Raw genomic sequence first — 24153 nt, 5'->3', positions numbered from 1 at the left:
AGTTAATCGGCCAAATTGGAGGAGGAAAAAAAAGTATCAAGAATGAAGATAAGAGAAACAAACGAACAAATATAATAACATGTGATAGGTTATAAAGTCTGCAGATTATTCTTGATTTTGAGAGGTTATCTTCTTGCTTTTTCTTTTCTCTCCCTCTTCCTGGTCGGTGACTCTGTACCCCAGGTTCTGCCCCTTTGGCACGCTCAGGTAGAGGCTTGCAGTTGATAAGTCTCTATGGCAATGTCATGTATTGTGCTTTAGTCTCGTGGGAGTCGAGGCTCATTAGCATTTATAGGCTCCGACAGTGAGAGAGTCCATGTTCCTGGAGCCTTTCTCCTAGTCTTTCCTTCCTCAATTAGTAGCCTGATAATCCAGCTATGGGGTTGCTGCTGCCTCTGCCTGGATAGTAAGAGGCTCAAAGAGCTGGCAACTCCCCACTCTATTTCCACTCAGCACAGGGCTCTGGGTAAGGCTCAGTCAGTCAGAGCTGCTAGCATAATCAGGCGGGCTTTCCGCCCACTCAAAGATCACTGGCTCTGCCACTCTGTCCGGTAACACAAGCGGGCGCCCACTTCTGGGGGGCGCTTGGAGGAAACTCTCACTCACTGTCTGCGACCAGGATATCCAGCCAGCAGTCTCACGCTCTGAGTGAAACCCCCAACCGCAGGGAAAAGTTGCAGCGTTGGAATTGAGTCTCGCTCCGTCCCCGTGCGCGGCTTTTGCAAGGCGCTGGGGCGGCTCGAGATTCTGCTTTGGCCCACACAAAGGCCCCTGACTCTGCCCCTCTCTGCGATAACACGGGCGCGCACTGCCGAGGCACTCGGAGGAATCACTCACTCCTTATCTGCGCGCGCAAACCAGGATATGAGGCCGGCCGCGGTTCCCTCTGAGTGAAACCCTCACCAGCACGGAAAATCTCCACCGTTGAAATTAGTTCTCACTCCCTCCCGTGCGTGGCTTTCCCAGGGCGCTGGGGCTGCCCAGAGACTCTGTCCTCGGCCCACAGAAAGGCCTCTGACCCTGCCTCTCTGTGGGGCAACACGGGCACCCACTCTCGGGGCCTAGGAAGAAATTCTCGCCCACTAACTGCGCACCGACCAGGAGACCGGGTAAAATGGCCGCTCCGCTTGTCTTTCTTTGTTTGGGTTTGGCGCGAGTGTTAGCTTGTATTGCCCGGGTTGCCACAGGATCAGATTTTCCTCGGCTTGGATCTCTGTGCCACAGCCTGGTTCGGCCGTTTGTGCTGCGGCGGCCTGGATCTATTCACCCCCTTTGCCCGCCTCAGTTTCTATATTCACAGTTACCAGAGAAAGCCGCCCTGTTTAGGTTAGTGAGGAAGGCGGAGCATTTCTTACTCCCTATTTCCTTCGGGGTTTGGTTATATATTTAGCCAATTTTTCACTCAATCATACCTTTGGGTGTATTGCGAAGCATCTGGAAGCTCCAAGTATAGGTTTTTCTGTTTCTGGTTGAAGATCTTGTTGAGTTTTGGGGGAGATTTATCGGTATCGCTTCCTACCCCGCCATTACTCTGACGTCATCCCCCCAACTATCTTTTACCTAATTGTTTAAGCAGTCATGGATGACCTTTGTTGGAATCAGTTATTATATCAGAGGCTGAAAAAATAGTTATTTTTTTCTGTGTTTTATTTTGTATTTATATTTTTAAAATTAAATGTATTAGGGTGACATTTGGTTAATAAAATTATATAGGTTTCAAGTGTACAATTCTATAATACATCATCTGTATACTGCATTGTGGGATTACCAACCAAAGTCAAATCATCTTCTGTCACCATACATTTCACCCACTTTACCCTTTACTACCCCTTTTCCCTTTGCCCCTGGTAACCACCGTACTGTGGTCTGTTTTTATAAGTTTTCTTTTCTTGTTTTTCCACTTGTTGCTTTCAGTTCTATATCCCACATATGAGTAAAATCATATAGTTCTTGACTTTTTCTGTCTGACTTATTTTGCTTAGCATGATATTCTCCAGATCCATCCTTGTTGTAGTAAATTTCAATATTTCATCTTTTCTTATGACTGAGTATTCCACTGTATATATTTATCGCACTTTTATTTATCCAATCCTCTATTGAAGGACACTTGGTTTTTTCCATGTCCTGGCCACCATAAATAATGCTGCAGTGAACATAGGGGTCCATATATCTTTTTAATGTTTTTCAGTTTTTTCTTTTTTTATTAATTTTAATGGGCTGACATTGATAAATTAGGGTACATATGTTCAGAGAAAACATCTCCAGGTTATTTTGACAATTGATTATGCTGCATTCCCATCACCCAAAGTCCAATTGTCTTCCATCACCTTCTAACTGGTTTTCTTTGTACCCCTTCCCTCCCCCAACCCCTTTCCTCTCCTCCTCCCCACCCCTTGTAACCTCCATACTCTTGTCCATGTCTCTGAGTCTCATTTTTATGTCCCACCTATGAATGGGATCCTATAGTTCTTAGTTTTTTCTGATTGACTTATTTCACTCACTATAATGTTACCAAGGTCCATCCATGTTGTTGTAAATGATCCGATTTCTTATGGCTGAGTAGTATTCCGTAGTATATATGTACTAAAGCTTTTTAATCCACTCATCCACCGACAGACACTTGGGCTGTTTCCAGCTCTTTGCTATTGTGAACAATGCTGCCATAAACATGGGGGTGCATTTTTTCTTTTGAAACAGTGCTATGGTGTTCTTGGGGTATATTCCTAAAAGTGGGATAGCTGGGTAAAAAGGCATTTTGATTTTTAATTTTTTGAGGAATCTCCATACTGTTTTCCACAGTGGCTGCACCAGTCTGCATTCCACCAGCAGTGCAGGAGGGTTCCCTTTTCTCCACATTCCTGCTAGCACTTATTCTGTGTTGTTTTGTTGATGAGCGCCATTCTGACTGGTGTGAGGTGAGATCACATTGTGGTTTTAATTTGCATTTCTCTAATGATTAGTGATGTTGAGGCATTTTTCATATGCCTGTATGTTCTCTTTGGAGAAGTGTCTATTCATTTCCTTTGCCCATTTTTTGATTGGATTGTTTGTCTTTCTGGTATTGAGTTTTACAAGTTCTTTATAAATTTTGGTTATTAACCCCTTATCAGACATATTGTCAAATATATTCTCCCATTGTGTAGTTTGTCTTTTATTCTGTTCTTATTGTCTTTAGCTGCGCAAAAGCTTTTCAGTTTGATATAGTCTGTTTGTTTATACTGTCTTTTATTTCATTTGCCCATGGAGATAAATCAACAAATATATTGCTGCGAGAGATGTCGGAGAGCTTACTGCCTATGTTTTCTTTTAAGATGCTAATGTTTTTACAGCTTACATTTAAGTCTTTTATCCATTTTGAGTTTATTTTTGTAAATGGTGTAAGATGGTAATCTAGTTTCATTTTTTTTGCAGGTAGCTGTCCAATTTTCCCAACACAATTTGTTGAAGAGGCTGTCTTTACTCCACTGTATGCTCTTACCTCCTTTGTCAAATATCAGTTGTTCATAAAGGTGTGGGTTTATTTCTGGTTTCTCTGTTCTGTTCCATTGATCTATATGCCCATTCTCATGCCAGTACCAAGCTGTTTTGAGTACAATGGCCTTGTAGTATAACTTGATATCCGGAAGTGTGATACCTCCCACTTTATTCTTCCTTTTCAAGATTGCTGAGGCTATTTGTGTTCTCTTTTGGTTTCATATAAATTTCTGGAATATATGTTCTATATCTTTAAAGTATGTCATTAGTATTTTAATTGGTATTGCATTAAATTTATAAATTGCTTTGGGTAATACAGACATTTTAATGATGTTTATTCTTCCTAACCATGAGCACAGTATATGCTTCCACTTGTTTGTATCTTCCCTGATTTCTTTTATCAATGTTTTATAATTTTCCAAGTACAAGTCTTTAATCTCCCCGGTTAAATTTATTCCTAGATACTTTATTGTTTTGGTTGCAATGGTGAAGGGGATTTTTTCCTTCATTTCTTTTTCTGACAGTTCATTGTTAATGTATAAAAATGCTTCTGATTTCTGAGTATTAATTTATATCCTGCCACCTTGCTGAATTCATTTATCAGGTCCAGTAGTTTTTTGACTGTGACTTTAGGGTTTTCTATATACAATATCATATCATCTGCAAATAATGATAGTTTTACTTCTTCTTTTCCAATTTGGATGCTTTTTATTTTCTTCTTGTCTGATTGCTGTGGCTAGGACTTCCAGAATTATGTTGAATAAGAGTGGTGAAAGGGGGCACCCCTGTTTTGTCTCTGATCTTAAGGAGATTACTTTTAATTTTTGCCCATTGAGTATGATGTTGGCTGTGGGTTTGTTATAGATGGTCTTTATCATGTTGAGGTATGTTTCCTGTATTCCTACTTTGCTAAGAGTTTTGATCATGAATGGGTGATTGACTTTATAAAATGCTTTTTTTTGCATCTATTGAAATTATCATGTGGTTTTTCTTCTTCCTTTTGTTTATGTGTTGAATCACATTGATAGATTTGCAAATATTGTACCAGCCTTGCCTCCCAAGAATAAATCCCACTTGATCATGGTGTATGATTTTTTTCATATATTGCTGGATCTGGTTTGCTAATATTTTGTTGAGGATTTTAGCATCTAAATTCATCAAGTATATTGGCCTATAATTTTCTCTCTTTGTGTTGTCTCGCCTGGTTTTGGAATCAGAATTATGCTTGCCTCATAAAAGGAGCTTGGAAGTCTTCCTTCCTCTTGAATTTTTTGAAATAGCTTGAGAAGGATAGGATAGTTCTTCTTTGAATATTTGGTAGAGTTCACTTGTGAAGCCATCAGGCCCAGGACTTTTCTTTTTTGGGAGTTTTTTGATAACTTTTTTTTATCTCATTTGTTGTAATTGGTCTGTTTAGGTTTTCTGATTCTTTCAGATTAATTTTTGAAAGATTATATGTTTCAAGAAATTTGTCTATTTCCTCTAGGTTGTCTAGTTTTTTAGCATACAGTTCTTTATAGTATTTTCTTACAATATTTTGTATTTCTGTTGTGTCAGTTGTTATTTCTCCACTCTCATTTCTAATTTTATTTATTTTAGTCCTCTCTTTTTTTCTTGGTGAGTCTGGTTAAAGGTTCATCGATCTTGTTTACCTTTTCAGAGAACCAGCTCCTGGAACATTGATCCTCTGTATTGTTTCTTTAGTCTTTATGTCATTTATTTCCACTCTGATCTTTATTATTTTCTTCCTTCTACTACTTCTGGGCTTTACTTCCTGTTCTTTTTTTAGCTCTTCTAGATGCAGGGTCAAGTTGTTTATTTGAGCTTTTTCTAGCTTCTTAATGTATGCCTGTAATGCTATGAACTTCTCTCTGAGGACTGCTTTTGCTGTGTCCCATAAATTTTGAGTTGATGTATGCTCGTTATCGTTTATTTCTAGGAATTTTTTTCTTTGATTTCATTGTTAACCTATTTGTTATTTAATAATATGCTATTTAGTTTCCAAGTGTTTGAGTATTTTTCAGTTTTTCTGTTGTGGTTGATTTCTAGTTTCATGCCATTGTGATCAGAGAAAGTGCTTGATATGATTTCAATCTTCTTAAATTTGTTGAGACCACTTTTGTGCCATAACATGTGGTCTATCCTAGAGAATATACCATTGGCACTTGAAAAGCATGTATATTCTGCTGCTTTAGGGTAAAAGGTTCTGAACATATCTGTTAAATCTAGCTAATCTAGTGTGTACTTTAAGTCTGCTGTTTCTTTGTTACTTTTCTTTCTTGAGGATTATCTAGTGATGTTAGTGGGGTATTGAAATCCCCTAATATTATAGTATTGCTGTTGATCTCACCCTTTGAATCCATCAAAGTCTGCTTTATATATTTAGGTGCTCCTATATTAGGTGCATAGATATTTATAACAGTTATATCTTCCTGTTGGATTGCTCCCTTTATCATTATGTAGTGACCTTCTTTATCTCTTACTATAGCCTTTGTTTTGAAGTCCATTTTGTCTGATATAGTATTGCTACCCTAGCTTTTTTTTCATTTCCATTTGCATAAAATATTTTTTTTCCATCCTTTAATTTTCAGTCTATATGCATCTTTTGTTTTAAGGTCTCTTGTAGACAGCATATGTATGGGTCCTGTTTTCTTATCCATGTAGCTACCCTATGTCTTTTGATTGGATCATTTAATCTATTTACATTTAAGGTTATTATTGATATGTAGTTGTTTATTGCCATTTTATTCTTTAAAACTGTATTCCTCTTTTGCTATATTCTTTTTCCCCTTTGATCTGTTTACAACAGGCCCCTTAACATTTCTTGCAGCATTGGTTTGGTTGTAGTGAATTTCTCGAGTATTTTTTTGTCTGGGAAGCTTTTTATTTGTCCTTCAATTTTAAACAATAGCTTTGCTGGATAAAGTAGTCTTGGTTGTAGGCTCTTGTTCTGCATTATTTTGAGTATTTCTTGCTATTCCCTTCTGGACTCAAGTGTTTCTGTTAAGAAGTCAGAAGTCATCCTTATGGTGGCTTCTTTGTAGGTGATAGCCTTTTTTTTTCTAGCAGCTTCTAATGTTTTCTCTTTATCACTTAGCTTTGGTATTTTAATTATGATGTGTCTTGGTGTAGATTTCTTTGGGTTTCTCTTTAATGGAGTTCTCTGTGCTTCTTGAACTTGTGAGACATTTTCCTGCCTTAATTTAGGGAAGTTTTCAGCTATGATATGTTTAAACAAAGTCTCTATCCCTTGTTCTTTCTCTTCTTCATGAACCCCTATGATTCAGATGTTATTTCTCTTCATGTTGTCACAGAGCTCTTTTAGAGTTTCCTCAGACTTTTTGAGTCTCTTTTCTTTTTTCTGCTCTGCTTCTGTGCCTTTATTTATCTTGTCCTCTAACTCGCTGATTCGATTCTCAGCTTCATCCATCCTGCTTTTAATTTCTTCCATTGTGTTCTTCATTTCTGATATTGTATTTGTCATTTCTTTTTTTTTTTTTTTCTTTCATTTTTCTGAAGCTGGAAACAGGGAGAGACAGTCAGACAGACTCCCGCATGCGCCCGACCGGGATCCACCCGGCACGCCCACCAGGGGCGACGCTCTGCCCACCAGGGGCGACGCTCTGCCCATCCTGGGCGTCGCCATGTTGCGACCAGAGCCACTCTAGCGCCTGAGGCAGAGGCCACAGAGCCATCCCCAGCGCCCGGGCCATCTTTGCTCCAATGGAGCCTTGGCTGCAGGAGGGGAAGAGAGAGACAGAGAGGAAAGCGCGGCGGAGGGGTGGAGAAGCAAATGGGCGCTTCTCCTGTGTGCCCTGGCCGGGAATCGAACCCGGGTCCTCCGCACGCTAGGCCGACGCTCTACCGCTGAGCCAACAGGCCAGGGCCTATTTGTCATTTCTGACTGATTCTTTTTTATTATTTCAATGTCCTTTTATATTTGCTATCTCTTTACTTAGGTGTTTCTAATGACCATTTATTGTTGTTCTAAGATCTTTGTGCATCCTATCAATTTTTATTTTAAACTCTGCATCTGGTAATTATGTTACATATGACTCATTCAGGTCTTTTTCTGGTTATTTCTCTTGTTTCATTCATGTTGCATTTCTCTGCCTTCTCATTTCATCTTTGTAAAAGAAGGTTTGGCCACTGGGGTCCACTGAATGTGGCCTCTGTGTTCCCTAGTTGTGGTCTGTCTGCAGGCCCGCCAACCTCTCTGCTGCTGCTGCCTAGGGCATTCAGGTATGTTTTTTAGTTTTTTTGATAGATGCCCAGAATAGGGCTTGCTGGGTCATATGGTAACTCTATTCTTAATCTTTTGAAGAGCCTCCATACACTTTTTCATAATGGCTGTACCAGTGTACACCCAACCAGCAGTGAATGAGTGTTCCTTTTCCTCTACAACCTCTCCAATACTTGTTATTTCTCATCTTGTCAATAATAGCCATTCTAAGAGGTGTGGTGTATAGTGAGATGTAGTTTCAATTTGCATTTCCTTAACAGTAAAGCTGAGAATCTTTTCATATGTCTGTTGGTCATTTGTGTGTCTTCTTGGGAGAAGTGTCTTAATTTCTCTGGGGAGAAGTGTCTTTTCAGGTCCTCTTCCCACTTTTTAATTGGGCTGTTTGTTTAGGAGGGCTTGAATTGTATGAGTTCTTTGTATATTTGAATATTAACCCTTGGTCAGAGCTATTGTTTGAAACTATCTTCTCTCATTTGGTTGGTCGCCTTTTGTTTTGTTCATGGTTCTTTTCCTGTGCAGAAGCTTTTTAGTTTGATATAGTCTTATTCATTTATTTTTGCTTTTACTTCCCTTGCCTTTGGAGTCAAATTCATAAAATCCTAAGATCAGGTCCATAAGTTTAGGTCCATGTGTTTTCTTTTATGTAATTTATTGTTTCAGGTCTTATATTTATATCTTTGGTCCATTTTGAATTAATTTTTGTACAGGGGACAAACAGCAGTCTAATTTTATATTTTGCATGTAGCTTTCCAATTTTCCCAGCATGGTTTATTGAAGAGGCTTTCTTTTCTCCATTGTTTGTTTTTGGCTCCTTTGTTGAAAATTATTTGCCCATGTACATGGGCTCTCAATTTTGCTTCATTGGTCTCTGTGTTTGTTTTTTTGCCAATACCATGTTGTTTTGATTGTTGTTTTATAGTATAATTTGAAAGCAGTGAGTGTGATACCTCCAGTTTTGTCCTTTTCTTTCTCAGGATTGCTTTGGCTTTTGTGATTCCATACAAATCTATACATTTTTGTTCTATTTCTTTTTGAAAGAGAGAGAGGAAGGAGGGGAGAATTGTTGGGGGGGCATCAACTCATTGCTCCACTTAGTTGTGCCACTGATTGCTTCTCATATGTACCCTGACTAGGGCTTGAACAGGCAACCTTGAGGGTGGAGCCGGTGCCCTCAGATCAGGTTTGCACCATCAGTGTCAAGACCTGACTGTGGCTTTAACCACCTTGGATCCAGCTGGTGACCAGTAACCTCAGTGCTCTGGGGTGGTGCTCTATCCACTGTGCCACCAGCCAGAGCTTTGTTCTATCTCTTTAAAAAATAAAAATGGTGGCCTTGGCCAAATTGGTTGATTACAGCTCATCCCAGCATGTCAAGGTTATGGGTTCTATCCCCAATCAATGCACATAAGGAGCAACTGATGAATGCATAAATGAGTGGAACAACAAATTGATCTCTCTCCCTCCCTTTCCCTCTAAAAAAAATTTTTTTTAATTTAAATAGTTACTTTTCTAAATCTATTCTTTATTCTTCATTTATTAGCTGGCACCATTGATAAAGAAGAAAGTTTTTCTCTCACTCTCCCTTTCCCTCACTCTCTCTCACATACACACATCACTTCCCTCCCCCTTATACTATCATGGACAAATGGCATTTTACTTCATGTGTTCAATATGTATAATAAATTTTACAAGATTTTGTTCTTTTTGATGCTCAAATTGTCCCAAAATTGGCAAGTGGAAGCCCCTTCTAGTTGATTTTGTCATTAATTCCATTACTTTTTTTTAAATCAATTCCTTAGTTTCTGATATAATAACATGTCTCAGGCTCATTTTGTAAATTCTCTGTTCCAGGCACACATTCCAAAGATGATGAGGGGGAGAAGAAACTTCTATTATCCAGGTTTAACCCACAGGACAACCAGCAGTCACAACCTCTTGGTGATTTCCCCTAACACACACATAGTATACACACACACACACACACACACACACACACATATATTTTATGGCTTTTTATTGATATTTATAACTCAATCTTTTTTTATTAAGTGAGAGGCAAGGAGACAGAGAGACAGACTTCTGCATGAGCCCTGACCAGGATCCCCTTGGCAAGCCCCCTACTGGGTGATGTTCTACCCATTTGGGGCCGCTGCTCTGTTGCTTAGCAACTGAACTATTTTAGTGCCTGAGGAGAGGCCATGGAGCCATCCTCAGTACTTGGAGGAGAGAAAAGGGAGAGGGGTAGAGAAGCAATTGGTTGCTTCTTCCATGTGGCCTGATCAGGAATCGAACCCAAGACTTCCACCTACTGACTCTCTACCACTGAGCCAACTGGCCAGGGCTTATAACTAAAATTTAACAATTCAAGTTTTTCCTTAGTTAACTTTGTATTATTTGTATCTTTCTTTTTCTTTATATGAAACATTTTAGTTCCCAATAAATATTATTAATATATTTTCTTGTTCTACAATAGTTTCAAAATTAAAGTCAACATTAGGAATAATAAACCTACTGAGTAGAATTTAAGATATTTTGCATTTCTTTCAGTCTTTGGAAGCTATCCCTCTAAAGATGTACTGACAGAGAATTGTGCACAAAAGCACCTTGAAAAAAAAACCTCACTACTATGTGTGGTTATATTATCATTTTGAAATAGATTAGCTTTACTTGCTTCTGTTTGATATCTTTGTGAGAATCAGAGTTGTTCTAACTCATATTCTAATGCCAATCCTCAACTTATCCCATGCTTCTTTGTTTTTATAATTTCTTTTTTTATTACTATCTTGTGAAGTCGGGGGAATTAGAATAATTTTAATCCTGATTCTCAATTTTATCCTAATTGTCTTTCTTATTGTTATCTTTGTGAACTTTGAGGATCAGACCTAAGTGCTTTTAAAGTTCTGCATGCACCATCTGTTTCATGCTGTTCCTTCTGCCACAGTGCTCATCCTTTTCCACACAGCTAACTCCTTCTCTTTATTCAAATCTCAAGTGCCATCTTCCCATCTTCTCCAGGAAGCCTTCCTATACCCTTACTTCCACTTTTCCTCTTGGACTCCAACCTTACTCTGTGTTTAATATCTACCAGAGCAATTGGAAGGGAAGGAGAGCCAGGTCCTACCACTTCCAAGTGAGATACACTGTGTCCTAGAACAGTTAGGAATCACAGAACCAGACTGCTATTGCTCTCTCACACTATAAACTAATTCTTATTCTGCCCACACATTATGCTAGGTCCTACACATTTACTATCTCATTAATTCTCAATAAAAGGATACAAGTGTATTATTTCCACTTTCCATGAGAGGTACTTGATGCTTAGAGTGTACCATGCTATGGTCACAATCAATAAAGGAAAGAGCCAGGATTTAAACTTTAAATCATGTTACTTCCCTGTAGCACCTTCCATGGTGATAACATAGGCCCAGAATGGGTCCAGGGCATCAATATTTTCTTCTTTTATTTCAGGTGAGGGGAGGGAAGATAGTGAGGCAGACTCCCACATGTGCCCCAACCAGGATCCACCCGGTAACCCCGTCTGGGGCTGATGCTCAGACCAACCGAGCTCTCCTCAGTGCCTGAGGCTGACACGCTCAGACTATCTAAGTCAGCAGTTCTCAACCTGTGGGTCACGACCCCAGTGGGGGTCAAATGACCAAAACACAGGGGTTGCCTAAAGCCGTCGGAAAATACATATTTATTATACAATACATTTTAAAATAAAATATGTATTTCTGATGGCTTTAGGTGACCCCTGTGTTTTGGTCACTCGACCCCCACTGGGGTCGCGACCCACAGGTTGAGAACCACTGATCTAAGCTATCCTCAGTGCCCAGGGCCATGCTTGAACCAATTGAGCCACTGGCTACAGGAGGAGAAGAAGGAGAAAAGGAGGAGGAAGGGGGAAGCAGATGGTCACTTCTCCTGTGTGCCTTGACCAGGAATCGAACCCGGGATGTCCATACACTGGGCCAGCACTCTATCTACTGAACCACCAGCCAGGGCTAATATTTTCTTAAAGCTTTCAAGATGAGTCTAACCCAAAACCAAGGTAGAGAATCACTTTTCCCTAGAAGGTCTCTAAAATCTAATTCTAGGACTCCAAATGCTTCTGGATTCCCCTATTTCACTGCAATCATCCCTGTCTTTATTACTGGATTGTACTATATCCCCCTCTGTATTTCATCCTCCACACACCTCCACTAATAATTATGTTACTCAACCGCTCCACAATCTTGGATAACTTCCCATTTGAGAATATGTGCCTTCTGCACATAAAAGTGGGCATATATGAGAACTTTTGTATATCAGTTGAGAACTTTAGCATATCAGTTTGTGGACCCAAGTTGAAAATTCCTGCTTCTACAGAATAAATTCCAAATTCTTTAACATGACAGTTATGTATTTCAATACTCTGCCTCCAAACTATATTCCCAGTCTCGTGTCCTGCCTTCAGTCTTTCATGCTGCCAATCATATACACATCCTACTCTCCAGCCACACTGTGCTTCTTGTCATATTTCCAACATAACTACACTTTCAAACTTCTGGATTCTTAGATCATGCTTATTCCTGTTAACTGGGATATTCTAGTGCCTCTTCCATATTAAATGAGTTGCTCCTCAGTTCCAGCCATTCTGGGGGGGGGGGTTCCCATTAAACATTCTGAATTCACTCAACTTTAGGCTCTTGAACTTCCTTTTCTCCTTACTTGCAATTCTTTTGCCATAGATCTTCAATGACTGGCTACTATCCATTATTCAGGTCTCAGCTTAAGTATCACCTACACAAAAAGATTTTCTCTTATCACCCTATCCAGAGTATCTTCCCCCATTCCCAACCCCTTACAGTTTAATATATATTTATCCTGTTCAATTTTCTTCTCAACATTTAGCATCCTTTGACATTTCTGGCTTTTAAAAAAAATATTATCACTGCCCTTCCAACAGCATATTATCTCCTTACAAGCAGGGACTTTGTCTTGTTTGCACCATGTCCCTAGCAACTAGAACAGTGCCTGCACAAAATTGGAGCTCAATAAATGTGTTGAATGAACATATTAACCCTCCATACCCTTCCCAAATGCCATATCCTCTGTGAATCCCTAGTGATCTCCCCTTATCCTTATCAAAATAGTCTGTCCTCCCAGAAACAGGGACTATGGCTTACTTGTCTCTATATTTTCAACTCCCAACACAGTATATTGTGCTCAGTAGTTCCCCACCCCTGATATTAAAAAATGTTCATTTTCTGTGGAAAGAACTCAGCATTGCTCAAAAATGGGAAATGTAGCTAAAAGTTCAGGGTAGAGAAAATAAAAAATGATGTCTATCTGAATAGAGGTCTTTCAAAGTAAATGAATAGCATAAAATTCTGACTGAATGCATTTGTAGTCAAACGTTTAATCAGTACTATAATATGCATGACCTTGATCAATAATTTAATTTTCAAAAATAAATGGACTGATTTTTCTTCATAGCTAAAATTCCAGCTGATGCTACCCACTGCCACAAATAACTAGGGATTATAAATGAATGCAAATTCATATTATAATATATTCACGGCTCTGCCGTATACTAGTTCTGTGACTTTGGGCAAGTCATTTGGTTTCTCTGAACTTCAATTTCCTTTTATATAAATGAGGGTTTGATAAAATTGTTAAATGAAGTGCTATGATGACTCAGAGCAAAATATTCAACAAGTGTTAGTTTCCTCTCTACCACATTCAACAGATTGAAAAGCAAACCTATGTTTCTCCCTTACCTCTCCCTTTCTTTTTTGATGAACATGGAGAAATCTGGTTTTAGAACTTTTTCCTGAAGTGACATCATATCTATTCCTTCCTTCATTTATCAAATGATCATGTGCTACATGCCAAGTATAGTGCAAATATCATGATGACCAAGATAGAGCAGTGGGGAGCAGTATAATGAAAACCGTGACAAGGGAAATACAAGGAAGTACAAGAACATGTACCTAGGGACCCAATCTAGTCATAAAGTCTGCCTAAGAAAGAATGTTAAAGCTGAGACCTGAAGGACAAGTCAGGGTTAGTAATAAAGAGGGAGCAAAGAGTCTTACAGGTGAAGAAAGCATCAGGGTCAAAGGCTTGAGAAAGATGTACGAGAAAGCATATCAAAGAACTGAAGGAATTTCGGTATGGTAGGAAAAATGAGAGTAAGGCTGATCAAATGAGGCTAGTGATGTCAGCAGGGCTAAATCATGTAGGACCTTACAGGCCATGCAGTAGAGGCAGTCACCGAAGGGTTCTAAGGAAGAAAGTGATATGAGTAGATATGTATTTTTTGTAAGACCATTCCAGCTATATGAGGACTAGAGAGCAGTAAGACAGGAAGACCAGTAAGGAGGCTATTATAATAATTACTTATTATTTCACTTTTCCTTCCCCAACAGATATTTGGATTAACTCATGCCTTCCAGAAATTATCACCACCACAGATCCTATATTCAACACTCAAACTGCAATATACACAACAGAAAATGTTGGCAGTGACAATATACACGTGGCATCATCAACTGATGTACCTGACTCTCCTACACTTCCTCTCACTCCTACTCCTGCTCTGACTTCTACTTCTCCGCGGAAAAGAAAATTAATTTGCATAACAGAAGTTTTAATGGAAACTACCACCACATCTACAAAAACTGAACCACATACTGAATATAAAGCAGCATTTAAGAATGAAGATGTTGGGTTTGGAGGTAAAACTTTCTGTATCAGCATTGTGTGTGTGTGTGCGCGTGCACGTGTGTAATAGACAATACATAGAAACTAGGCTGTCTCTAGATTGAGCACTCAGGACTTACCAAATACAAATAAAAGCTTAATGCAAACTCAACTTCCATAGTCATAGAACTTGATAGCTCTAAACAATGTTGATTAAAAATCATAAGTACAAAATAATTTCACTTTTAAAACTCAAAGACTTTTAAAAATAAATTACTATCTATTAATATGTAGAAGTTCTTTGTAAAATATATAATATATACTTGTACCTTAAATGCATATGATTAGAAAGTCTGTTTTCTTATTTAAAAATGAAGGTCTTATACTTAATTAGTTCCAAACTTTCAAGGCCACAGAGAGATAATGGACTTTTTCTGTCATATTGCAACTTATAAAACAGAAAGAATATAAGAGGCAAGGCCAAGGGTTCTATAGGCAAGAAGCAAAGAAGCAGAAGTGGATCCAACATCCTAAGCGATGCCTGTGTAGTCACAGAAAAGACTTTTCTCCTTCACTGTGTCTTGATCATGCATAAGGGGAGTCGCTAGAAGAGCAGTCACAACAATGTCTAAGTGAAGGACCCACACACCATATACGTACTATGTTTCTTCCAGGTGTCCCCACGGCTCTGCTGGTGCTCGCGCTCCTCTTCTTTGCTGCTGCAGCTGGTCTTGGAGTTTGTTACATCAAAAGGTAGAGTTGGGCCCTGGCCGGTTGGCTCAGTGGTAGAGCGTCGGCCTGGCGTGCAGAAGTCCTGGGTTCGATGCCCGGCCAGGGCACACAGGAGAAGCGCCCATCTGCTTCTCCACCCCTCCCCCTCTCCTTCCTCTCTGTCTCTCTCTTCCCCTCCCACAGCGAGGTTCCATTGGAGCAAAGATGGCCTGGGCGCTGGGGATGGCTCCTTGGCCTCTGCCCCAGGTGCTAGAGTGGCTCTGGTCGCAGCAGAGCGACGCCCCGGAGGGGCAGAGCATCGCCCCCTGGTGGGTGTGCCGGGTGGATCCCAATCGGGCGCATGCGGGAGTCTGTCTGACTGTCTCTCCCCATTTCCAGCTTCAGAAAAATACAAAAAAACAAAAAAAAAAAAGGTAGAGTTGCTGGCACATCGTTAGTCTTGTAATCTTTGTTAAATCCCTATCTTATGTTTTTTCAAAGTTGTTAATAGCATTTTTTGGTCAAAATGGAGATAGCAGCCCTCTTATATTGTAAATATTTCTCCCTTGTCTCACCGCTCCTCCCTACCACCCAGTCTTTCCTACGATTTCAGCACATATGTATCATATTTGTTAATGGCTGTCCCTTTGGAAATCAAAGGGAGAAAAAGGAAAAGACTGACATCTAGGGGAAAATGTATATGCATTATTTAATTTTTGATTCTTTGCTTTTGGTGGGAGGGTTGTGAGGACAGCCTAAAATTTGTCCTGTGAGCTTACTATCCCATCTAAATGAATCCATTAGAATGAGGATGTGTTGATGTAATTGAGTGTGCCTGTGTTAGCATCTCTGAAATACTGTAAAGGTACCCAGTGGCTGTACCAGTATGGCCTCACAGACAAAGCCTTATCTATTGTTATATGTGTTACAAAGAAGTCTCTAACTTTATGTTTGTACCACCTGCAGGTATATAAAGGCCTTCCCTTTTACAAACAAGAATCAGCAGAAGGAAATGATTGAAACCAAAGTAGTGAAGGAGGAGAGGGCCGACGATAGCAACCACAATGAGGAATCAAAGAAAACCGATCAAAAGCCAGAAGAGCCCAAGACTTCACCCAGAACAACAGTGCGATGCCTGGAAGCTGAAGTTTAGATGAGAAAGAATGAAAGAACAGAACTGAGGTTGATTTCTTCCCTGACACATATCTGGGGTCCAGATAGGGAAACTAAAAAGGCCAAAGAACCAAACAAGAATGTCCAGCTTTACTTCCTAACTGGAATCGGTTCAGGGCTACCTTTGAACTATGTAGGTAACCAAAGTGAATTCCCTTCTTCCTGCACTCCTTGCTGGACCCTGTCCTCTTATCTCCAAAGCTTACCACAGCTTGCCTAGCCTCCTTCTGTCCTAATAATATCCCAGTGGGAAAAAGGAGCATTGCAAAGAACAGGGATCTAAAACAGCTAATCAGAACACATTTGTGAAGAGGCCTCTAGGCTGGCTGTGAATAGGTGAGTTGAGAGCCAAAAAACTTCAGAAACCAAGGCTTCTCTATTGACTCCACAGCCCAGATCCCTTTGTCAGTTCTGAAAAGGAAACATTTACACCACCTCGCATGCTCTTGAATGAGCCAGGCAGAGCAAAAGAAGGAAGGAAACGTTTAAAAGCTAAAGGCCATAGAGATTCCCGTGACTTGAGACTTGATCTCTGTAAAGCCAAAATAAAAAGAGACAAAGAATGAGGCCAAGGATATTGACAGCATAGTGTCAGCAGGGACTATAAATACAGACAAGGTCAAAGTATTCATCTCTGAGTAATTGGAGTAATTTTTAAGAACAGAAACAGATTTCCTTTTCTGTCCTACTGCTACAATTTTTTCTAGAAATATTTACTTTTACAAGTCACACACACACACACACAAAATCTCTTACAAATTTCTATTTTTACCTGAGCTATAGAAATTATTACTGAGGGAAATCACTTTGTTAAAAAGCAATGAAATTTAACAAACATTTGCTGAATACCTACTATATCTCAGGTTCTGTGTAAAGTGTTACATTCTGTAATTGAGTATTATTCATCAAAAGATTACATATAGTATAATGTTGTCTGAAGTTAATTGTTTTGTTTTGATACCCCTAGCTTATCCACTTTTAAAACAATGTTTTTGCTGAGACTAATCAATTATTTTCTCTAATATGGCAACCATTATAACCTTAATTTATTATTAACATACCTTAAAAGTACATTACCTTTGTACACCAATGTACATTTTTAATGTCATTAACAAATGTATCACTAGCTTTCCTTTATCTAGCAAGAAGAAACTGAGAGGTGCAGAAATACTTGTAAATATTTGTCCCCCCAAAATAAAATCTTTTAGAAAATTTCTTTACTTTCTTATTTACATAGATGTATTATTATACCTTTCATGTAAAATAAAAGTAAGCTGTTGTTTTCAAAAGTAAAATAACTATGGTAGTTGAACTACAAGTGTAAACCCAATAATATATACATAGCTATATGGGGCTGTTCTTGGTTATGGTCTTATGTAGGGAAAACAGCTGTGTTAGTCTTTTTACCTGTTTTCCCGGCTGCAAGTACTTTGCACAATTAGTGCATGAGCACATGGCAGAAAGCCAAGTGTGTGTCTCTATGAAAAGCCATGGTTGCTTTCCCTCAGGGGCTATTCTCCGAGATCACTCTCCCACCACTGCAAGGTGCAGTTCCCTGAGTCCCTCAGCTGCCACCGTGAAGGGTGGTTTTCCTGATCCCTTGCAAAAAGCAGGTTTTTCTTTGTTTATTTGCTCACCTGTCTTTGCGAGCCTCCAATAAACAGGTATGGCACAACACTTTCCGGCTCTGCAGTTCCTCTACCATCTGCCCGAATTCAATGTGAACTTGCTTGGCCTCGGCCACTGGCATTACAACAGGATACTATCATCTTCTGTTAATTTAGACAGGTGTATGCCCTACCCAGGAAGTAGGGGGAAGGAGAACAATCCAATCAGCCACAAATAATCATCACATAGCCCAAATGTCAATTGCCAACATACTGATGAAATATGTGACTTATCATTATGCAAGGGAAGAAGAAAGAAAGGAAGAAAGGTAGGAAAGGAGAGAAGAAGACAGGGAGAGAGGGAGGGAGGAAAAGCTAACATTTATTGTGCACAAGTTAAGTGACAGTCATTTTCACATTTTTGTCCCATTTAATTGCCACATCTTTCCTGAGAAAAAGTTTTACAATCATCTTTTTTTATTTATGATTTAAATTTATTGTGTTTACATAGATTCAAGTGTCCCACTGAATATATCTCCCCCCCACGCCTATGTTCCCTTGTGCCCTCCTTGTGCCCTCCCTTTGCCCCCTCCCCCCAATTCCTTTTCCCCTTCCCTCCAGGATTTGCTGTCCCATTCTCTATACTGCTGTGTTATGTATATATAATTTCACTAATCTCTTTCCCTTCTCTGATCCCATCTTCTATTCCACTTTTCCTCTGATCGCTTTCCCTCTGGTCCCTTTGATCCCACCTCTGCCTCTCTTCTGTTCCTGAGTTCACATTGTTCATTGGATTCCTCAAATGAGTGAGGTCATATGATATTTTTCTTTCTCTGCCTGGCTTATTTCACTAAGCATAATAGTTTCCAGGTCCATCAATTTTGTCACAAAAGGTAAGATTTCCTTCTTTCTCACGGCCGTGTAGTATTCCATTGTGTATATGTACCACTGCTTTTTAATCCACTGTCCACTAATGGACACTTGGGCTGTTTCCAGATCTTGGCTATTGTAAACAATGCTGCAATAAACATGGGATTACATTTCTTCTTTTGAATCAGTGATTTGGTGTTCATAGGCTATATTCCTAAAAGTGGGATAGCTGGGCCAAAGGGCAGTTTCATTTTTAATTTTTTGCGGAATCTTCATACTGTTTTCCACAGTGGCTGCACCAGTCTGCATTCCCACCAGCAGTGCAGGAGGGTTCCCTTTTCTCCACACCCTCTCCAACACTTGCTATATGTTGTTTTGTTAATGAGCGCCATTCTGACAGGTGTGAGGTGGTATCTCATTGTGGTTTTAATTTGCATTTCTCTAATGATTAGAGATGTTGAAAATTTTTTCACTTGCCTATTAGCCATTTGTATGTCCTCTTTGGAGAAGTGTCTATTCATTTCTTTTGCTGATTTTTTGATTGAATTGTTTACCTTCCTGGTGTTGAGTTTTACAAGTTCTTTATAAATTTTGGTTAATAACTCCTTATCAGATGTATTGACAAATATATTCTCCCATTGTGTGGGTTGTCTTTTTATTTTGTTAATGGTGTCTTTTGCTGTGCAAAAGCTTTTTAGTTTCATATAGTTCCATTTGTTCATCCTATCCTTTATTTCACTTGCCCGTGGAGATAAATCAGCAAAAATATTGCTACGAGAGATATCGGAGAGTTTACTGCCTATGTTTTCTTCCAAGATCTTTATGGTTTCACGACTAACATATACGTCTTTTATCCATTTTGAGTTTATTTTTAGTGAATGGTGTAAGTTGATAATCCAGTTTCAATACCTGTCCAATTTTCCAAACACCATTTGTTAGAGACTATCTTTACTCCATTGTATGCTCTTACCTCCTTTGTCAAATATCAATTGTCCATATAGGTGTGGGTTTATATCTGGGTTCTCTGTTCCATTCCATTGATCTATATGCCTGTTCTTATGCCAGTACCAAGCTGTTTTGAGTATGATGGCTTTGTAGTATAACTTGATATCAGGAAGTGTGATACCACCCACTTTATTCTTTTTTTTTCAAGATTGCTGAGGATATTTGTGTTCTTTTTTTGGTTCCATATAAATTTTTGGAATTTTTGTTCTATATCTTTGAAGTATGCCATTGGTATTTTAATAGGAATTGCATTGAACTTATAAATTGCTTTCGGTAATATAAACATTTTAATGATGTTTATTTTTATCCATAAACATGGTATATGCTTCCACTTGTTTGTATTTTCCTTGATTTCTTTTATCAATGTTTTATAATTTTCCAAGTACAAGTCTTTAACCTCCTTGGTTAAATTTACTTCTAGGTACTTTATGTTTTTTTGTTGCAATAGTGAAAGGGATTGTTTCCTTAATTTCTCTTTCTGACCTTTCATTGTTGGTGTATAAAAATGCCACTGCCTGACAAGGCAGTGGTGCAGTGGATAGAGTGTCAAACTGGGATGTGGAGGACCCAGGTTTGAGACCCCAAGGTTGCCAGCTTGAGCGTGGGCTCATCTGGTTTAAGCAAAGCTCACCAGCTTGGACCCAAGGTCACTGGCTTGAGCAAAGGGTTACTCAGTCTGCTGTAGCCCCACGGTCAAGGCGTATATGAGAAAGCAATCAATGAACAACTAAGGTGCCACAACAAAAAACTGATGATTGATGCTTCTCATCTTGTTCCATCCCTGTCTATCTGTCCCTACCTATCCCTCTCTCTGACTCTCTCTCTCTATGTAAAAAAAAAAAATGCCACTAATTTCTGAATATTTATTTTATATCATGCCACCTTGTTGAATTCATTTATGAGGTCCAGTAGTTTTTTGACTGAGACTTTAGAGTTTTCTATGTACAGTATCATATCATCTGCAAATAATAATAGTTTTACTTCTTCTTTTCCAATTTGGATGCCTTTATCTCTTCTTCTTGTCTGATTGCTGTGGCTAGGACTTCCAGAACTATGTTGAATAATTGTGGTGAAAGGGGGCACCCCTGCCTTGTTCCTGATTTTAAGGGGATTGCTTTTAAATTTTGCCCATTGATTATGATGTTGGCTGTGGGTTTGTTATAGATGGCCTTTATCATGTTGAGGTTTGATCCCTGTATCCTCACTTTGCTGAGAGTTTTGATCATAAATGGGTGCTGGATTTTATCAAATACTTTTTCTGCATCTATTGATATTATCATGTGATTTTTATCCTTCCTTTTGTTTATGTGTTGAATCACATTGACTGATTTGTGAATATTGTACCAGCCTTGTCTCCACAAAATAAATGTCACCTGATCATGATGTATAATTTTTTTCATGTATTGCTGGATCAGTTTGCTAATATTTTGTTGAGAATGTTAGCATCTAAGTTCCTCAGGGATATTGGTCTATAATTTTCTTTCTTTGTAGTATCTTTTCCTGGTTTTGGAATCAGTATTATGCTTGCCTCATAAAAGGAGTTTGGAAGTCTTACCTCCTCTTGAATTTTTTGAAATAGCTTGAGAAGGATAAGAGTTAGTTCTTCTTTGAATATTTGGTAAAATTCACCTGTGAAGCCATCTGGTCCAGGACTTTTGTTTGTTGAGAGTTTTTTGATAACTGTTTCAATCTCATTTGATGAAATTGGTCTGTTTAGGTTTTCAGATTCTTCTATATTGATTTTTGAAAGATTATGTTTCGAGGAATTTGTTCATTTCACCTAGGTTGTCTAATAATGGCATACAGTTCTTCATAGTATTTTTTTACAATCCTTTGTATTTCTGCTCTGTCAGTTGTTACTTCTCCTCTCTCTAATTTTATTTATTTGAGTCCTCTCTCTTTTTTTCTTGGTGAGTCTGGTTAAAGGTTCATCGATCTTGCTTACCTTTTCATTGATCCTCTGTATTGTTTCTTTAGCCTCTATGTCATTTATTTCCACTCTGATCTTTATTATTTCCTTCCTTCTACTTCCTCTGGGTTTTACTTGCTGTTCTTTTTCTAGTTCTTTTAGATGCAGGGTTAAATTGTTTATTTGAGCTTTTTCTAGCTTCTTAAGGTATGCCTGTAGTGCTATAAGCTTCCCTCTCAGGACTGCTTTTGCTGTGTCCCATACATTTTGAGTTGTTGTATGTTTGTTTTCATTTGTTTCAAGGAAATTTTTTATTTCTTCCTTAATCTCATTGTTAACCCATTTGTTATTTAATAGCATGCTATTTAGTTTCCAAGTGTTTGAGTGTTATTCAGTTTTTCTATTGTAGTTGATTTATAGTTTCATGCCACTGTGATCATAGAAGATGCTTGGTATGATTTCAATCTTCATAAATTTATTGAGACTCATTTTGTGTCCTAACATGTGGTCTATCCTAGAGAATGTACCAGGAGCACTTGAAAAGAATGTATATTCTGATGCTTTAGGGTAAAATGTTCTGAAGATATCTATTAAATGCAGTTGATCTGGTGTGTTCTTAAAGTCTACTGTTTCTTTGTTAATTTTCTCTCTTGAAGATCTATCCAGTGATGTTAGTGGTGTATTAAAATCCCCTACTATTATAGTATTGCTGTTGAACTCACCCTTTCTGTCCATCAAAATCTGATTTATATATTTAGGTGCTCCTATGTTAGGTGCAAGATATTTATAATAGTTTTATCTTCCTGTTGGATTGCTCCCTTTATCATTATGTAGTGACCTTCTTTATCCCTTACTATAGCCTTTGTTTTAAAGTCTATTTTTTCAGATAGAGGTATTGCTACCCAGCTTTTTTTTTTCATTTCCATTTGCATGAAATCTTTTTTTCCATCCTTTTACTTTCAGTCTATGTGTATCTTTTGTTTTGAGGTGGGTCTCTTGTAGACAGCATATGTATGGGTCCTGTTTCTTATCCATGCAGCTACCCTATGTCTTTTGATTGGAGCATTTAATCCATTTATCTTTAAGATTATTATTGATATGTAGTTGTTTATTGTCATTTTGTTCTTTAAATCTACATTCCTCTTTTACTAGATTTCCCCCCTCTTTGTTCTGTTTACAGCAGGCCCCTTAACATTTCCTGTAGCATTGGTTTGGTTGTAATGAATTCCTGGAGTTTTGTGGGGTGTTTTTTTTTTGTTTTGTTTTTTGTCTGGGAAGCTTTTTATTTCTCCTTCAATTTTAAATGATAGCCTTGCTGGATACAGAAGTCTTGGTTGTAGGCTCTTGTTTTGCAGTACTTTGAATATTTCTTGCCATTCCCTTCTGGCCTCTAATGTATCTGTTGAGAAGTCAGATGTCATCCTTATGGGGGCTCCTCTGTAGGTAATTGACTGCTTTTCTTTCACAGCTTTTAGTATTCTTTCTTTATCTTTTAACTTTGGTATTTTAATTATGATGTGTCTTGGTGTGGGCCTCTTTGGGTTCATCCTTAATGGGACTGTCTGTGCTTCTTGTGACTTTTTCTTCATCAATTTAGGGAAGTTTTCAGCTATGATTTCTTCAATCAGACTTTCCCTTGATCTTTCTCTTCTCCTTCAGGAACCCCTATGATGTGGATGTTGTTCCTCTTCATGTTTCACAGAGCTCTCTTAGAGTTTCCTCAGACTTTTTGAGCCTCTTTTCTTTTTGCTGCTCTGCTTCCATGCTTTCGTTTATCTTGTCCTCTAAATCTCTTTTTCAATCCTCAGCTTCATCCATCCTGCTTTTAATTTTTTCTAGTGTGGTCTCCATTTCTGATATTTTATTTGTCACTTCTGACTGCTTCTTTTTTATTATTTCCATGTCCTTTTTGATACTTGCTACTCTTTATTTAGGTACTCATTATGTCCACCCATTGTTGCTCTAAGATCTTTGAGCATCCTAACAATCATTATTTTAAACTCTGCATTCAGTAATTGGTTATTTCCATCTCATTCAGATCTTTTTCTGGATATTTCTCTTGTTGATTCATTTGGGTTGCATTTCTCTGCCTTCCAATTTTGTCTGTGTATAGGAAGGGTGTGACAACAAGAGTCCTATGGGTGTGGCCTCTGTGTTCCCTAGGTGTGGTCTGACTGCAGGCCTGCCACCCCCTCTGCTGCTGCCTCTGGCCTTGGGGCATGGGTTTTGTGGGGCGCTGTGGCTTCCACCTCACCTCCATGGGTGGGACTGCATTTGCATGCCCAGGCTGCAAGCCTTGGCTTGCACCCAGCCTCCACCCTACCCCCACGGGCAGGACTGGGCTAGTGTACCCAGCCACAAGCCTCAGCTGGTTCCCCAGCTTCTGCCTTGCCCTGGCAGGTAGGACTGCCAGTGGGACTGCTTTCTTGTACCCGGCCTGCAGTCATGGGTCAAACCACTTTTGTGCACCCCGT

General features: G+C 38.9%; 1 protein-coding gene across 1 annotated transcript in view; it reads left to right on the top strand.

Moving 5' to 3' along the window:
• Window positions 1–17955, top strand: part of LYVE1 (lymphatic vessel endothelial hyaluronan receptor 1) — a 38191-nt gene extending 20236 nt beyond the window's left edge. The window contains exons 4-6 of the mRNA XM_066250948.1: window positions 14131–14439; window positions 15079–15157; window positions 16082–17955. Coding sequence (XP_066107045.1) covers window positions 14131–14439; window positions 15079–15157; window positions 16082–16268 — 575 coding nt within the window. The 3' untranslated portion in view covers window positions 16269–17955. The remainder of the gene's footprint in view (window positions 1–14130; window positions 14440–15078; window positions 15158–16081) is intronic.
• Window positions 17956–24153: the final 6198 nt, after the last annotated feature.

Source organism: Saccopteryx bilineata, chromosome 1, assembly GCF_036850765.1.
Source record: "Saccopteryx bilineata isolate mSacBil1 chromosome 1, mSacBil1_pri_phased_curated, whole genome shotgun sequence".
NCBI lineage: Eukaryota > Metazoa > Chordata > Mammalia > Chiroptera > Emballonuridae > Saccopteryx > Saccopteryx bilineata.
This window is presented reverse-complemented; position numbering and strand designations above follow the sequence as displayed.